The 18,365-nt window shown below is 36.9% G+C and overlaps 1 protein-coding gene across 3 annotated transcripts in view; it reads left to right on the top strand.

Annotated features, from left to right (window-relative positions):
* SETD3 (SET domain containing 3, actin histidine methyltransferase) overlaps positions 1-10,833 on the top strand; it is a 38,365-nt gene extending 27,532 nt beyond the window's left edge. The window contains exons 8-12 of one of the 3 annotated variants that reach the window (XM_008930154.3): positions 1,941-2,015; positions 4,719-4,885; positions 5,530-5,615; positions 7,281-7,441; positions 8,034-10,833. In XM_008930154.3, coding sequence (XP_008928402.1) covers positions 1,941-2,015; positions 4,719-4,885; positions 5,530-5,615; positions 7,281-7,441; positions 8,034-8,477 — 933 coding nt within the window. In that variant the 3' untranslated portion in view covers positions 8,478-10,833. Of the gene's footprint in view, positions 1-1,940; positions 2,016-4,718; positions 4,886-5,529; positions 5,616-7,258; positions 7,442-8,033 lie in introns of those variants that run through there. The other 2 variants (XM_018082485.2, XR_001921943.2) reach the window with 2 other exon arrangements.
* Positions 10,834-18,365: the final 7,532 nt, after the last annotated feature.

The raw sequence follows: 18,365 nt of genomic DNA, 5'->3' as shown, positions 1-18,365 counted from the left end.
CTGGAGCTAGGTCCATCCAGCTTTTTGTTGCTTCTGACACTATTAATTAGATCAACCTGCCTCTAAGAACTATTTCAAAATGGTTGTCTTCCTGCATTTCTCATTGTTATTCTTTAGTGGGATTGTATTTTGACAGTCAGAGGTTGATTACCAGTTCTGACAGAGCTTTGAATAAGCTACATTCTGCCTGTTGGGCTGGGTCCATCCTTAATCACTGACCAAGCAGACTATTGCATGCTTTATACACAACTTGAAATTCATGTATCAGTCTGCTTCAGAAATAAACTGAAGGGATGCAATTTGTCAGCTATCATGTGGGAAGAGAAGTAAACACCCTGTTAATTCTCTTACGTGACTGCTATTAAAAGAAAGAGGAAATAAGAATCTAGCACTCCATTATGCTTTGTAGAAAAATCTTTCAGAAGTGCTGCTGGGTTTCGTGCATTGTTGTTTTTTGGTTTTTTTTTTAAAGGCAAAAATAAATTTTAAAAAAATCAGTACTCTAGTGAAGCATGCTTAAACTGACAGAATGCTCCTCTTAAAATACTGGAATTTCTCCAATCTGTGAAAGTCTCCTGTTCCACCAGCATTTCAAGGGACTGGAATGGACTTTTCACATTCAGAAATATTTCATTGAGTTTACGCACTAAGAAAATTTCAGGATAGGTCAAGAGTTCCTGTTTTTGAATGAAAGGTGTTCAAGTACTGCAGCTTATGTTTCTCAGTGGACTGTATTGCATGACTCTCGTGGTCTCTTCTGATCTCAACATACCATGAACCCATTGGTGGACCTGCAGTGGTGGCACCCACACGCAGGTGTCTGCAGGGCTGGGCTACCTGTGCTTGGGGCTGCCTGTGCTTGGGGCTGCCATTTGGGATTTGCTCCATCAGAGGCAAGTTCCCCAGGCTCACTTTGAAAGCGCTGTTTTGGCTGACAAGTGCACATTTGATGCAAGCAGTGCAAAACTATTAATGTGTAAGCCATCAACCAGGCTTTCAATATAATCTGTGGAGTTCTGTCTTTGGACAAGCTGCATCCAAGATGGGAATCAGGGTATACTGCAGCTCACATCAGCCAGCTTACAAAAAAAGTATGTTTTCATTTTCAAAGGCTGAGAGAGAATCTTTGGCTTCTTCCCAGTTTTTCCCCAGGCCCAGAGCATATTTTTCCATAAGTTAGCTCTGTCAGTGTTGAATTCAGACTACCCACCATAAAAGTTGCTCTCTGATTTTTCAGCAGCTTGTGTTCCATCCTGTGGCTGCATCTTTGGCAATAATATTAAAAAATGTGTTGTTCGTCACTTTATAAAAATATTACATTTTTAGGTTAGCTTTACTTGTTAGTGTGACCCCTTTACAGTTTAGTAATTGTTTTTGGAAAAATACAGGTTTGTTAAGAGAGTTTATCCTCTTCCATTGCCTGCTACCATCACAAAAATCCTTTTAGCATTTTAAGAGTATTACTTAACTTTTAGATAAAGGGATTATTTTCAAGTAAATTATAATTCTCTGAAGATTGTATCCCCTAAAGATCCATAGTTATCTAATCCTTTTTCATTGAGAGATCAAAAATGTGTTGGCAGTTGAAGGATAAAGCACAGCATATAGAGCTGTCAGTGCCTTGCTCCCTTGGGCCTCATGGCAATGACTGAAAGCACCAGAACTTTATAACAAGCTGCTGGCTTTAGCATGGCACTTTGTGGCCTATGGAGGCTACTTCCCTCAGAGCCTTCTGCTCACTTCAGGTAGGTTATTTCCTTTAATGCGAAGATTGCTCAGGAGTTGTAAAGCCAACACTACCAGCTATATTCTGACATGCAGAGAAAGAAATGTATGCAATTTCTGTTGTTAATATCTATTTCCAATATGAAATTTTGTCAATGGTGGGAGAGACAAATATAAAATGCTAAAAGTGCTTTTGCCACTCTTTCCTTGGATAGATCACTACAGGCTACAATCTAGAAGATGACCGGTGTGAATGTGTGGCACTTCAGGATTTCAAGGCTGGAGAACAGGTAGTGTGAACAGTTATCTACATAATTGTTCTTTCATTAAGTTCTGTGGACACTTGGTAACTCCCTACAAAATTTTGATAACAGAGTGGTGTGGGTTAAACCCTGCTACATTTGCATTTTAATATGCTGAGCTAATTCTGTGTGAAAATAGTACCAAACTAAACAAGTGTACATTTTTCAGAATAAAATAGTTTTTATCACTTGGTAGACCCCAACTATAGGAGAGTTTGATTCCTCATATTTTAGAGAACTAGTTGAAATATTTAATTACTGGTAAGTGCACATACACAGGCATCAGGCTTGATATTCTGGAGGAGCTTAATAAAAGACCATATGCAAAGGACCAAAGATAAATATTTTTTAGATTTGGAGCAGTACTTTGTCTGCAATAGTGGATTGTTGAGTCTTTCTTAACAATCTTACTGGTTTGTTTCTTGTTAGTGTTCATTCATTTAAGAGGCAAAATGCAGTAGAGTTGCCAGTCATTTTACCCATGTTGTCATTGTCATGCTTAGTGAAAATGAGAAATGACCTAAAAATATACTCCCTCCCTCTCACACAGGCATGCATGCCTTTACCTCTTCACCCTGAAATACAGGGAGAGTCTTGTAAAGATGCATGGAACAGTTCAGAATCCAGTATTTTGATCAGAACTGCTAAGAAACAAAAACAAGTGTTCAAACTAGTGATGCGCTGAAGACAGTGGTTTCAGGAGTGTAGGAAATCTCCTGTGCTGTGTCAGCAGCCAACCTAAACCCTCAAGTGTAGTAGCACTCCTTTTTTTCCTACTGCTTGAGCAACTGCAGTCAGCATGGCCAGACAAAGGCTTTGTCTATGAAACATCCTGAAATGTTTTATAACTCAGTCTCTGAGTTATTACATTTACTGTATAATCTTGCCAGTCTTACAATTTATAGTATTTTGGGTTTTGTTTTTCTTATGTATTGTTACCTTGTTTAGCAAGGAAGTGTCTGGAATTTTTTTTTAATGTGTCTTTCCAGGGGTATATTTATCCTCATTGCTATGCTGGGGTTTACAGTGATTGTGTATTTTTGCTCTCAGAATTTGTTATGGTAGTCAAATATTTGCTGTTTTTTCCAGCAGTGGTGTGGTGAGTTAAAAGGGGTCCACAGTTTTTCCAGAAGTGATCCAATTTATAATTTTCCACAGCTGGCAATGGCATATAACTGTTCTGACCGGTCTCTCCATTTCAATTATAGAGGCTTCCTCTATTTCAATTTTATTTTAGTAGTTTCACTTTGTCTGCTATTTATCAGAGTTGGTTTTTTTTAAATTTCTGTGCAAACTTTAACTGTTAGTGACATCTTTAAAGCACTGTAATTATATAATGCTTCAGTCCTTTAATATACTGTACAGATGTTATTTCTTACAATTTCAGCAGGAAGAGTGTATGATCCATGCTTTTACTACTAAAAAATGTGAGGCAGTAAAGTCCACAGAATCTATCGAACACTGACCTGAAATAAAGCAACTTTCTCATTCTGTTTATTTGGATTTTTTTCCAAAACAGTCACGGAGCATAAGAGTATACTGTATAATCTACGCATGATATGTGACTTTTAGTTTAATATGAGATGTATCACATTAGTTTTAAAACGTGAGAGGGTTAGCATCTCTTTCCTTAACCACTGCCTTAATATGCCTGGGCATGTCACGTGTTCATCATATGAGTGTGTTATTTACAGTATAATGTTTACTATAATTTAATATCATCCTTAAGCATTTAGTGCTTAGGATAAATAGTTCTAATATAAAATTGAAAACAAAGAAAGTAAATGGCATCATTGCTGTTATTGAGCCCTTTAGAGAGCACTGTGCCTTTCCCTGTCAGCTAGAGAGAAATGGAAGCTTGCAGGCATCCAGAGCGTTGCTGTACCCTGAGGTTCAGAAAGGAGTTCTGTAGCTGTTGAAACTTCCTTTTCTAATTGACAATTCTGTTATCAAACAGAAGTGGGAAAATATCCTCTTGATGTGGGAGAAGACAATTGGTACTCTGACCTCTAGTCCCATGCATGCACTTCATACAGCCTAGCCCTGAGTTAAACACATTCTGCAGGTTATATTTAGGAACTTCTTTTTTAATGTGAAATAATGTAACCTGTATGCTTTAGATGAAAGAGTTCAGAGTAAAAGGCAAATATAAGTACTGCCTGAACAGAGCTCAGATCTCTCTGTATGATACGCTGTGGTATATCCATAGCTTAAGGTAACATTAAAATGAAAGCAAAGTTGATCCATCAGCAGTATAGGTTACTCCTTTGGGTGGACATTTGGTTGGGGAAAATGACTCCAGAAACACCATTTCTTTTAAGGGGCCTTCCTTGTCTTTTATTTTTTTAGCCTTTATAAGGCATAGGACCTTTGAAAGCTTATTTCCATATACTGATACTTTATGACAGCATGAGAAAACAAATCATTTTTATTTTAAAGTATGGAATAAGAACTTCTCTCAAAGTCTCTGTTACGTGGATATGTTTAAATCTACCTCTAAAGTATAATTGCCACACTATATACACCATTTGTATCGATACCAGAAAACAAAGCATGTTTCTTTATATAACCAAATATACCTTGTACTCAGAATAGTAACTCTTTTGGGAAATAACTTTCAAATTATGTCAGTTTTGTGAGCTGATCTTAAGCTTTTTTCCTGTCCCTTCACTTCTCTTTTCATCCTTCTAGATTTACATTTTTTATGGCACTCGGTCAAACGCTGAATTTGTGATCCACAGTGGTTTTTTCTTTGATAATAATTCACATGACAGAGTGAAAATAAAGCTTGGCGTGAGTAAAAGTGACAGGCTGTATGCTATGAAGGCAGAGGTCTTAGCTCGTGCTGGTATCCCAACGTAAGTAAAACACAATGCCATGGGTTTTTTAAAACGTTTCCAAGGTATATAGTGTCCAGTAGAGCATATACAAGACTGTTCTATGATAGTTTTCTTAGGTGTAATATTTCTCCTGTTTGTATAGCAAATTAAATTATTGTAATAATATTTACAGAAGTTCTCTGAGCTGTATTATCATCTAATTTTAACCATATATAAGGAAAAAAGCCTTTGCTTTAATAACCATTTTAACAAAAACAGAGGAAAGATTAATTTGAAGCAATCTGTGGTTTTTCTTTCTTTTCTATCCCTTGCAGACATACTACAGTATGTGAATCACAGCATTTTCCTTTAGTCTTTCAGTCCAGAGGGTACTATTAGGAGCAGCAGACATGAAACATTGCATTTTCATGAATTTATTATGAAAGCTGTGTAAAATAATTTTAAGTGTAAAATTGTAGAGATAATTATTCTTTTCAGAAATTTCTTTTCAATTTCCCAGGTTAGGGAAGCTTTTCAGTTTGAACTAGTATTACCTACTTTTTTTTTTAAAGTTACTTTTGTAACAGTACATTTACTTTAAGGTCTTTTATGTAGAAATAAGTTCAAAGATATGACAATTTAACTTGCATTTACTGTTGTTGTATGATTGTTTCTTTTATTAGTTCTAGTGTTTTTGCCTTGCACGCCACTGAGCCTGCAATCTCTGCCCAGCTTTTGGCTTTCCTTCGAGTGTTTTGTATGAGTGAAGGTAGGATGTTTTATGAAGATAACCTAATTTATGTTTGTCTTGTTGTGGGGGTTTTTTTGGTTGTTTTTTTTTTGTTAGCCCAGAAATTGATAGACATTTATATAAAACATTAAGCTAGAAGATCGGAAAAGTCGAGGAGTTTAAGTTAAAAAGGAATCTATAAGCTAGTGAGAAACCCAATTTTTAGCTATGCTTTCTGAGGGAATATTTCAGTAACTCCTAAAGCATGAGATGATACAATTTTTTATTTCTTTTAATCTCCCAGGCTGTTGTGAATGAGTGAGCTTTCAAGCTTGATCTCTAGTTCTTAGGTTTCAAAATAGTTCACGGAACAAGATCATGCAAGGCCTAGGGGTTTACATGCTTAAAATCATAGCATATTAGCCATCACTGCTGGAAGCATTTAAGTATGGAATTGGAATATTCTGTACTGTTGGAGAAATATGGAAGAGACATTTCAAAGTTGAGTATTTTCAATATTTTGGTAATTCTTAATTTAAAACCAATTTCTGTATTTGCAAACTGTATTTGTACTGTTTCCAGAGTACTTTGTACTCATGTTACTTTTTTGTGGGGTAAAAATATGTGTACAATTAATAAATATTCACCTAATTTGTGCATAATATTCATAATGGTTGCTTGCTGGTTAGATGTAGCTTTGACAGTGAGAGAGTTTGTCATGATAGTGAGAGAGTTCTCTTGCAGTTAGGGAAACTGTGCAGGTGATGTGGATTTTAGTACCAGTAGGAATACTGAAGTTGTTGAGTTTCTGCATGTGCTCTATTTGCTTTCTTTAATAAAACCAGCATACCTTATTTAGTATCATGTCTTCAGTTGCTCCTGTCATTAATTTTTTAGAACTTATAAAGAAATTAGAATATATTGGAATAGTTCATTTGGAAGGGAGCTACAATAGTCATCTATTCCAATTGCCTGACAGTTCTGGGAAGTAAACTCAAGTAAAGAAAATTTTAGGATGCTAATGAGGAAGTGAATTTTGACTTGGAGAGGAAAATACATCCAGTGAACATTTTAATTGCATTTCTCTGGTATATGATTGTGCTCAGATTATTCTTATGTCTTAAATACTGTATAAGAAAATACCAAGAACCTACATGCAAGCTCTTGGTGAAGTTTGTGATAACTGCTTTGCAGGAGTGAAATTTATTAATTGAAAGATTAATGGAATTTGTCTAATGTCAAGGAGCTGATTAAATGTTTTCTGCTCTGTGTGAGGTTTGATGGATGTCTTTTCTGACCACCTGTAGGACGTTTCTGCTACTGAAAAAGATTACCAAAACAATAGGAAAATTAATTCCACTGCTTTTTACATGCTCTTTGGCCTGTTCCTTTTATTATCAAAAAGTTCACTGAACTCTTTAAACATTTAGTCCCTTTTGTTTATCAAGTATTTTACAGAACATTCCATCTCACTGTCACAGGCTTCTGCTGTGTATGAGGGGCTGTGATTTATAAAGTATCTTTATTTCCAAGTGGAGCAGAATGCCGATTTTCGGCTGACCTCAAGACTTTCAGTTGTCTCTTTGAGCCAAACCCTAGAAATAACCAGCATATCTGATAATTCTTATTTGAGGAGAGGTTTATTTTTTGTTAGCTGCTCAAAGCAGATTGTTTTTTAACAGATTGGTTTTGTACTTATTGTAGAAGAGCTGAAGGAACACTTGATAGGTGAGCATGCCATTGACAAAATCTTCACTTTGGGCAACTCTGAGTTTCCTGTTAGCTGGGACAATGAAGTTAAACTTTGGACATTCCTCGAAGCCAGAGCGTCCCTTCTTTTGAAAACCTATAAAACAACTGTGGAGGTAAAGTCATCATTATGTGTAATTTAGGTGTCTGAACTGTTCTGTGTTCTGTCCTTCATCTTGTCTTTGCAAACTTCAATCTGAATGTTAGTACATAATTCATTCTGTACTTTTTAAAGTGTAGAAACAGTTTTGCATTATCTAAGGAAAATCAAATAAGATTGCAAAAAAGAAAATTTTGTTAATGTAATTTTGTTAATGTATTTTTTCTTTGATTCTCCAAATAGAGACTACCTGCTTTTTTCTCTGCAAATAAGATGGGGAATCAGTTTCAACTTGTTGTCTGGAGTTGCATTCTACAGTCTGCAAAGAAATGCACTACTATTGCAAGTGTATAAGTGAACCTACACGTTGCATATATTTGTGAAGTCACCTGACTTCGCTTGTTATGCAGACTGATTTATGGAGAGAAATTTTGGGCTTCTTTACAAATTCATGATAAATTTGACTGGGACTCCTTGCAGACCCCCTCATGTCCATTTGTCTCAGCCTGGAAATCCTGGTGTCACTGTTAACAGAAAGAGAGGAAAGGTGAAGGATTGTTTTATTGTGTTGGTTGTTACTAACAAACCTGCTTTTTTTTTCCTAACAGGGTGATAAGTCCTTCTTGGAGACTCATGACCTTACTCCACATGCGGTCATGGCTATCAAATTGCGCTTGGGTGAAAAAGAGATCTTGGAGAAAGCAGTGAAGAGTGCAGCTGCCAGCCGAGAGTATTATACCAAACAAATGGCAGATGGAGCTCCGCTTCCTAAGTATGAAGAGAGCAATATTGCCTTGTTGGAGAACACTGTGGCAGACTCTAGACTCCCTATTGTCCTGAGAAACCTAGAAGATGTGGAAGAGCAAGGGGACTTAAAGATTGATGAAGCCATTGATGCTGAAGTCACAGAGAATGGGTTTGTAAACAGTGAAAACTCTCTATTTAATGGGACCAAATCTGAAAGTGAAAATCTAAATAAAGAGAAAAGCAACAGAGGGACTGAAGCTGCCAAAGAATCTTCTTCAGAAAGTAATGATGAGGTTAAAGAATAGTCCTAAAATTTTACTTTCTTGTGAAATTAAACTAGCTGAAGTTTATGAACAGTGCATTTATGTTGGTGTGTTTCTTTGTTAACATTTCTCTTTCTGCAGAGAAAAATGGTTTTGCTGCTTTATATAAAATTGAATTTTAAGTTATTTAAAAGATTTAGCATCCCTTTTCAATTAAGATTGCCATCTTGCTTTCAGGCAAAAACTGGGGAAAGAGGTGCCTTTGGAAGATTTTGCAGCCCTTTGTTGAACCAAATGTATTTTCTTCCTGGGGAAGAATTAAGCTCTTCTATCTGCTGTGCGTTTGTTGTTCTGTCACTCTGAGTACCGAAATTAAAAGCTTGCACTGCCTCCTGCCAAGAAAAGCAGAAGGCAGGACTGACTCGGTATTCAGCATGAAGGTGGGAGAGCATTACAGCAGAAAACTGGATGAGAGGATCAGAAACTTGTGAGACTGGAGGAAAACCTGTTTAAAATCAGGTGTACCAGTCCAGAAAAAGGTAAGGTGGCAACCTTATGATTGGTAGTTTTAAATGTTGATGAGAATCCAAACTGTATACACTTTAAGTGATCTCTGAAGATTTCAGTTTACTTTCTCTTCTGTTTACTGTATAAAAGTATCTCATCTTCTTCAGTCAGAGTTAGGCTGCTACAGTACAACATTCACCAACTTTTAAAGGCTGACTACTTTTTATTTCCAGGCAGTACTTTTTATTTACAAGGTTGGCAGAGCTTCTGGAGATTTTGAAAACGGATAGGCCAAGCCACAGCTTTAAACTGTACTCATCAAAGTGAGGTCGCTTCCCAGCTTCTTCAGATTTTCACAACTAGCTAGAGATTTTCAAAGCTACACTTTTGACTAAACCATTATTAAAAGGAAAATGTTATTAATATTCCTGTCTGCTACTCCTTCATTTCTGTGGTGTAGGATGTAACACTGATGTGACATGGTTACCTGATCTTACTCAGCTTTGTCTTTTGGTTAAGATATTAATTGATACTGCTTTCTCAAAGGAAATGGCAAGCAGGCTGATGTAATTTTGGCCCAAGTCCAGACTCAGCCAAGTATGCCTTGAGCTTTGCCATTTAGATTGTATCTTCATCTGATGCACATTTCTTGGGATACCTCCACAGGTTAAGCAGGTCTACTGTCACCAGCAGTTTTGGTCACCCTCATACTATATGTTTTAACTTCTCGGTGGAAACAATACAACCCTAGCACTGTGCAATATCAGAACAAGGGTAATTCCAAGGCCTGACTTTGAAATTACCTGGGTATTGGGAGGAGAGGAGGGTGGAATATTTTTATTTTGTTGGTGAATTTAGGGGAGTATAAAGTGATTTAATTCTGTTCTCAATATTAAGGACTCTGTCTTTTGCCTTTGTATCCTTAAGTTCTCGATAATGGATAGAATGGAAAGCTTGGACGGTTGTTCAAAGCTCAGTAGAGGTTGCGAACTGCTCATCCAAGATCAGCTGCAGTAAAATCTCTTTTGGCATATTCATAGTTTTATTAGATTTTACTTCTCTTATACTGCAACTTGGAAAATGTGCTTTTGCATCAGTCTTTGGTGCAATACACGTTTAAGTAGTGACTTTCAGGTTGTCATAGCAGTTCTGGTGTTCAGCTAGTATCAGTGCGGGGAAAATAGAAAAAATAGTTTTTTAAAAAATATTTCACTAAGAATGGCACGTTGCCATTGCACCTTGGATATTGCTTCATCACTAACAAGATGCTGGACCAGTATTTTTGTAACTATATGCTGCCTTTGGTAGAATGTTATAAATTGTTGTCTTGACAATTTAAATGTCATACAAAAGTCATTACATTTTGGTTTTTATTAGGACCAATATTCCATTTCTGTTTCTGCCACTTACATTGCACAACATTGTACTAGATATTATGATGCAATTCTGAAACTAGCCTTCCCTGAAAATTATAACTGTAATTCAGAATTTAAATGCTTTGATTCAATCTGATACACTGTATTTTGTTCCAGTATTTGCTAATATCTATGGCTTAGCAAAGCCTGTGGTCACCACAGGACAGAATGTGTGGGTTTTCTTGAATAAAATATAGTTCTACCATGTCTTCACTAGTGAGTGTATTATACAACCAAAACCTCTACCTGCTACTGACTGCTGTATCTTTTGGGGTCTGTGGGAAGAGGAATACCTGTTCAGGTATACAGATAAAGATTAAAGGAGAAATAGCTGGGGGGGTAGGGGGGAAGAAAAATATTCTAGTAAACAGAAAGGGAAAGTGTTCTATTGAATGCATGGTCAAATTCTTACTTTTCATTTGTTAGTGTTACTTAGAAAAATATGTTACACACAATAAAAATAGTGCGTAATCTAATTTTGTAATTTGCATTTTTCCTCTATGCATGTGATGGTTCCTCAGAAGCACTAACCTAAAACTTAAGCTTTTGAAAACTGAGGTGGAAACAAAAAAAATTGGCACTGATGAGCCCTTATTACCATCTGTCATGAAAACAGACCTTTCAAAGCATTTTAAAGTTAACTTTCTTCATACTGTTTGGTTAAGAGGCTGTTCACACTAATCCCAGGCTAAATGCCAAATCTTGCTTCTGTTTAGCTATCTAAAGTATTCCTGTAAGAAAGACATCACTTGGATTTCTCGGACTGTTCTCCAAAAGCAAAACAGGGGAAAAAAAAACCTTTTGAATTTTACATGAACCTACCTACTGATAAATCGTTTCCCTAACAACCTATAACTAGTTTGGCTCGGTATGTGAGATGGTGTCCATATCCCTCTGTTGATAAAGTCAAATATACAAAATTGAGCAACAACCTCCACTCTGAAAAATGTTTGTAAATTGTAAATGCAACCTTAGCTTAAGTACTGTCATCAGTGAGGGAGAAATGAGAGTCTTCTGACTGTGGAGGTGAGATGGTTTATGTTCTTGGCTAGAATAAGTATTCTTTCCTTTGAACATCATTAAAAGATGGTATGTGTAGAAAATCTGTGCAACTCAACAGTGACTGCCTTCTTGAGGCTAATTTGCCTTTAGAGAGGAATGATCATCATGGAGTCATGAAATCTTCCATGATTCAGTGGTACTCTGGAAGATTTAGGTTACACAGACTTTTCTATTTCACATGTTTAGAAACAGGATTTAATATCTGCTGCTGTCCCTTCCATCCACTCTTATTTTATAGAAAGACATGCAAAGTAATTATGAAACATTATTTGAAATATTTTCAGTCAGACACAAGAAAAGTGCTCCCAAAATCCACTGCTCTTTTCTCATTTTATGGACTGAAAGTCAGTCCAACTATTTCTTGTACTCTGCCAGGCAGGAGTTTTCAGGAAAAAACATGCTCTGCCGAATTTATCTGATGAAGCAATACCCATCCCTTTTTCTCTAGAAGATTTTTAACTGATCCTTATTGAAGTCAGATATGACCACATGATTTTCACATAATTACTATCTATATTTAATAGTTTCTATCATGTTTTCTTCTTTGTATGCATTGTGTGCTGTGCAAAGTACAGCACATTAAATTGGTGACTCATGGTTAGAAGAGCTTTCTTAGCTTTTCTCAGTTTCTACATCTATTTCCTAACAAATGCCACAAGTTTGGAAACCATGTGGAGGATTTTTCAGCTAAAATAAAAAAAATAAATCTTAATCCATAATTAAGAAAAAAAAAGCCACAAATAGTCCTGGTTTCTGGACCTGGTGTCATTTTTAATCATGGAAGATTAAGCTAGATAGGGAAGGAAAGCAAGGAGATGTCCTTTCTGAAGTGGAAGATAAGAACTGGACAAGTGAACAGCAGCTAGCTTGTCTGGGAGGCAGAGGTTGCTGTTCTGAAGAATATGAACTTTAGGAATTATTTCAGTGAGTGTTCTAGAATAAAAGCATCTCCAGTTAGTTCTGTAATTACTGTGAGATTTTGATTTCACAATTAGACAAGGGCTTCACTTCCCCTAGGAACTGGTGAAAACATACAGATTGCAAACTGTTGTGTTGTGCTGACCTGGCAGCAAAGAGCAGATGTAAGTGGCTGCTGCCTTGCTGTCAGTGCAGTGCTGGGGCAGCCAGAGGGAGTCTGGGTTGGAGTCATTGTTGTCCATTAACTTTTCCTCTGCCATTGTGGGACAACTGCTCGACTCTAGGGGGTAAGGAAAGGCTTTGCTAATCCAACATGGAAGGATTGGACAAAGCCACAGAGAGTGGTGTGAAAATAGAAGATAGCGTTGTATTCAGGGCACTGACCTGAAACAACGTGCCTAGACTTAGAGACCTTCATTCACATGATATTTTTGGGTATAGGACAGTTTTATTATATAAAGTTGATCAAGCACAGAAGAGGCTTTTGAACCTGAGTCTTCTGTCTTTCCAGCTTGGAGAAACCAGACAATCATTTTCCAATTAAATCCAGTTCAGACATGGCAAAGTAGATGATGCTGACCACCACATCCTGTGCCTTTGAGCACCTTAACATGAATTGGAATGAAACAGATCTCTGTAGCCCTTTGAGACTTGACTTTGCTTCTTCAGAAAGGTGTTTAAAATGTGCATGAGGATAGGGAATAGAATCTTGCATGTGTGAGTAATGTTGATTTCCCATCTGAATCACCATTATTTAAGCACAGATTCAAATACCAGAAGAATTAGATAGCTGAACTTAAAACACTTGTGTTTTATTTATTATTACTGTTCTTAAAAAATGGGCCAACTTGACAGCCACGAACACACAGGTCATATGCCCTTTGAATAGGATCAACAGGGCCAAAAAGCACATTTCCCTGTAGCAACCCATACATGAGAAAAGACCAAGAGTAGCTTAATTCCATCTTGGTTCCTTGTTTCACTTACAGATGTTACTGACCAGGTAGCCTCTTGCTTTGTGTTGGGCTGGGGCTGCTTGCCCACTCCTTTGGTGCAGTCGCTATGCATCGGAAAGTGTGGGTTGTCCTCTTGGCCCATGCATCAGTTTGACATGGTGCTCTGGAAGTCAGTTGATTTTGCATTGTGCTGCTGACTTGGATCCATGCAAATGGAGTATTTATTTATTTCTTTTAGCTTTCTTTTTGAAAATGCTGTTTGATTTAAATATGCTGCAGTTTGCTGTCATATTCACAAAAGTTGTCTGTTTCTCCTCTATAAGGCTGAAATTTGGAAACTGTGTAGGTGTCCTGTACCCAGCAATTGCCTTATGATATGGGTTAAGGGAAATTCCATTCCCTTTGTTTCATTCTGTGCTGGTTCACCGCTTTCAGTGCTGTTAGTAAGGCTCCTAATTTCAGCGCTAGTAAGTGGGGTTGTATACAGATTTGTGGTCCAAAGGTATGAATAATGTGCCTTAAAATTGACTCTCCATGCTGAAACAGGCATGCACAAATAGCCTCCTATGAACTGCAAAGGAATTTTTAGATTGCCTTGAATATGTGTAAGAAAGTCCCACTGCCTCGCAGCAATTAATTCAAGTGATTGGATGCTAGGAATGGTTTATTATAATTGCACACAGGTAGTAATTTATTAGGGTGGCTGTTTCTTTTGGCATATGTCAAGAAGGTCAGAGTTTAGACTTTTTTGGACATTAACCTAGTCTTCTGAAACTCTGAAGTTCCACTTTTTGGTCATTAATTTCGTACATGCTGAGATTGTGACAATTAACCCACTTAATAAAGGTCAAGTTTCAATTTTTTCCAATTTCTGGAACACTTAACTTTATTCCTTCTTGAAAATGGGCAGATACAGAATGATAAATAGTTATTAAATGAGAACGAAGATGTAGTTCTGCTGTCAAGATACTGTTGAATGGTTAGTAACAAAAGGACCAGAACTGCTGTGGATTTGAAATAAAAGGAATAGCGTAAAACGGACTACAGGTAAATGAAATAGAAAAGTATACATCACAGTAAGCTGTTTAAAATCATTTCCACCTATGTCCCTGTTAACTTACTCTGCCTTAGCTTCTAATTATGCAAATCCGTAATTTGTCCCTTTAATTTTTTTCACGTGTGATTTTTTCCACAGCTCTAACACAGCATCTAACCACAGCTGAAAGGCATAAAAAAGCAAAGTAAGGAAACAGTGATGATGTTTTCAGATGACCAAAGCCTAGTTATACTGCATTCTTTAATAATACCTGTATTTCAATAAGCCACAAAATGAGTTAAAAGTAGTGGCATCAATTCCTAAAGGATACATTGGCATGTTTTGTCTCTTAAGCTATTGCTTAAAAATTACATTGACATTTTTGAAACCTCTGAAAAGTATCTATCAAAAAGAATATTTATTAATTTTAAATTGTATCATCCACTGAAGAAGTGTTTGCTGATGAATCAGAACTAGTCATTTGCTATGTTAATAAAATCATTGCATCTTTAGTATTATGTCAGTGCTGAGTGATTTTTGGAAACCTATTTTTTACATACATTTTTTAAGTTTTTAGGCATTGATTAAGATAGTGAATCCTTCTGTAGTATTACTGCAGCAGTGTATAGGCTGGGGCTGAACACTTCAGTGCAGGAATGACATACGAGCCTTTCAAATAATAAGAAGCTGTGGATTGAAAATAATAGTGTTTCCTGTATAATTTTTTCATTAAGTAGTGCAAGTACTACTACCCAAACCTTAAAAATGGCTATATAATTGTCACTAATTCTCAGTCCTGTGCTGCTGAATAGGCTCACATCAAGTACAGGGGTACAAACTGTCCAGTACTATTAACGTGTGCACCAATGTAATTGCACAGCATTTATATTTGAATATTATCACTCAAGATTAGATGAAATTATTTCCTCCTGGAAAAAAAAAAAGTGGTTTTTGAGTTTAAAATGCAACACAGTTTGGCACTGTTGTGGCTTATTTTTCACAGGAGAGGTCTAGCTGTTGCTTTAAAAACTCTTGCGTTGTCCCCAGAGGTTTTTACACATGCACAGTCTCACTTGAGGTACTCTCTGCTCTTTCTCCCTTTGAGAGGAGTTATTAACCTGTGCTAATGCTGTCTAAATGCTCACTAGTTAGTAGCAATACTTGTGGGACAGATGATTTAGAGTCACTTGATTCAAAATATTTTCAGCTAAAACTAAGTAATAATTTCAAATGATCAAATGTCATCTGCTGCAAGAAGCAAATACACAGCACAGTGATAGTTATCAAGCTTACTCTCAGCAAAGTATATCCATCTTTTCTTTGGATTTTACCTTTGGGAGTAGTAATATTCTCTGACAGAACAATTCAGACATCTTAAGCTGAGTTTCAAGAAGCAGCAGCATTTTTTCTCAGTGGTATGAGGTTCAACAGGTAAGAACTTCAGCCTAAAAATGATGTGCAGGCTTGAGGTGGACCTCATGCCTTTGCATCAGAAGAAATTAGCTAGTCTTTTCCTCTTCTTTCTCTTTATTAAGAAAGCTATTTTTGTCATCCATATTGGGCAACTGTATAAAAATAGGCAAGTTTTATATCTTGGCAGGATTAAATGAGAAGTATGTATGTCTTTTTTTCATATCCTTGAATATCAAAGCAAGACAAGCCTATTTAGGAACTAGAATTTTATTGCTTAACATATATTTGCATCCCGCAGTGAAGACATTCACTTTCATGGCACGTTTTCTCCCGATGGTTTCTAAATGCCTTGCAGCTCTCACAAAGCTGAATTTTTGCAGTACTTTTCTGAGATGAAGAAGCATTATTATGTTTTCTGACATGAAGAAGGGACTACAATAAGGTGGCAGAGCCTGCATCTGTGGTGCTGGTCACAAGAGATGGTTTCATTTTCAGGTTCATGTGAAATAATAGTTTTATGAACAAACTAAAAGGTTGTTTCTAGAAAGAGGAAAAGAGATGTACCTGCTACATGTTTAGAACAAATGTTTACTAAAATAAGCAGTTCCTCTTTAGGAACAGAAGATATTTAAGCATTGCGGGTTTTTTCTCCCTAGTCATGGATTGAGGGAAGAAAGTATTGCTATAACAGCAGGGCTGTGCTAAGCCTCGCCCAAGGACAGACTGGCATTCACAGGTGTAATTGTACCTGTTCTGATCTGGCATCTTCCCTGGGTTTGGTCAGTGATGGCAACTGCAAATAACTTAGAAAACACTGAGGAACATCCCATTTCCAAGAAGATATAAAGAGTCAAATACAGAAAACAAAGTCAAGGTGGAACTTCTATATGAGAGAACCTCTAAAGACTCTTTGAGGTAATGAGTAGTTGTGATACAGATATAAAAAGTAACAAAAGGTGTTTAAGGAAAGGCATAACTGTTGAGTTATTGACAAAAATGTTCTCTCAGGGATGTGTTAGTCTAAACTGCACAAATCTGTAGGAAAGGGTGAGATTTAGCATATCTTCCTTGTGTAGAAAACTGAAAACATTTGATGTATCAAGACATCCTATTTTGATGTTTCAAGGCTCTGATTTGTTAAAAAAACAAAACCTGGGCAGCAACATGATCTCTGCATTTCCCTACATGTTGCTTAAACATTTTTCAAGTTACTTAAGTGTTAACTGTGAAGAATTTGTTGGTCATCTTCAAACCTGGCAAAATTATGGAAAGCTCAGAGATTGCTGCGTTCCATTAAAATCACCAGTCTGATAGTGCTCTGCTTTAAGGACAGACCTGCTTCATAAGCTTATATGTTGTTATCTTACAGAAAATCCATGTGGAGACAGCCCTAATCACAGTTCGTGGTCAGCCATGAAAGTCAGAAGAAGCGTGCCTGGTTCACAAAAGCAACTTGAGTTTAAAACCTCTGATTTGGATTTGAAATTACCTTTTGAGAGTGTAAGGTAGTATGATTCTGTGACTTCAACCCATTTCTTTGAAATGTTGAAGTCAAAGATTGAAAGAGATCAATATTTTAATAGCTTTTTGTCCTCTGGTACAAGTGATCAAGAATGAATTTTGCTGCAAAGTGAAGAACAAACTTGGATCTGAATTGGAAAGTTGATTTTTGGTCCAGGCACAGTACCATTCATCCTCCTTTACATAGGAGGACAAGAGGCAGTCTGAAAAGCAGAGAACCTCAAACTGACCCGATAAAACATAGTTGACCACTGACACTTCATGCTATAGCAAACAAAACAAGAAACCCACCACTTAGGAGGCGTCTGAAAAGGCAAAGCATTGTTCTCAATGCTTCAAATTTCTCTTAAAGGAAATAGGCAAAGTTAAGATGACAATTAGTCCTCAGCCCTAAGATTACAAGCAGATTTAGATTGAGGGGGGAAGGTAGAAACTTAGCCTCTGGGCAGGTAATTACATGGTTGTCTGAGGAGCAAGGTTTTTGCATTGCTTTTGATGCTTTTTCTATACATGACAGAATGGAAGTTCAGTGGTCTGGGCTGGATTTCCTACATTCCTCAAAAGACCAGTTAGACTGAGTCTTTGATAACAGGCTCATCAGTTTGGCAATATGGAGCTTGAGGAAGTGTGCATAAGTTTCCCTCCTATTTTATTTTATTTGACAAGCTTTTTTTGAAGATCAGAGCACACTTACAATTTTTATAGAACTCCTAAATCATTAAGCTTATTGCATATGCTTACAAATGGTTTTTGTAATCTGATCAGTTTTTTCATATGCTGGGTTTATGTCAGGTAAACTGGAATAAATGCAGGCTCTTGCTCCTGACTCCCATCTGATTATTAATATCCCCATGAACACTTGCTGGCAAACTGAGTTAACTCTCTCTGACTTGAAATAGCCACTAAATAAGATCCACATGCTTTTAAGCTATCGGACGTTTTTAGTCTAATATCAAGTCAAATGCAGCATGTAAGTGATATACCAACCTTGGTAGAGGTTGATATGGCTGTCCATCATCTTCAGCTTTCATGGGCTCCTAAAAAGTACAGCTGCTTTGGTTAGCTGGCACCTGGCTATAGGACCTCACCAGTTATGAAGGAG

The sequence above is a fragment of the Manacus vitellinus genome, unplaced genomic scaffold, assembly GCF_001715985.3.
Source record: "Manacus vitellinus isolate BGI_N305 unplaced genomic scaffold, ASM171598v3 scaffold_6_pilon, whole genome shotgun sequence".
Lineage (NCBI taxonomy): Eukaryota > Metazoa > Chordata > Aves > Passeriformes > Pipridae > Manacus > Manacus vitellinus.
Note: the sequence above shows the minus strand (reverse complement) of the source record. Positions and strands in the feature narration are given on the sequence as shown.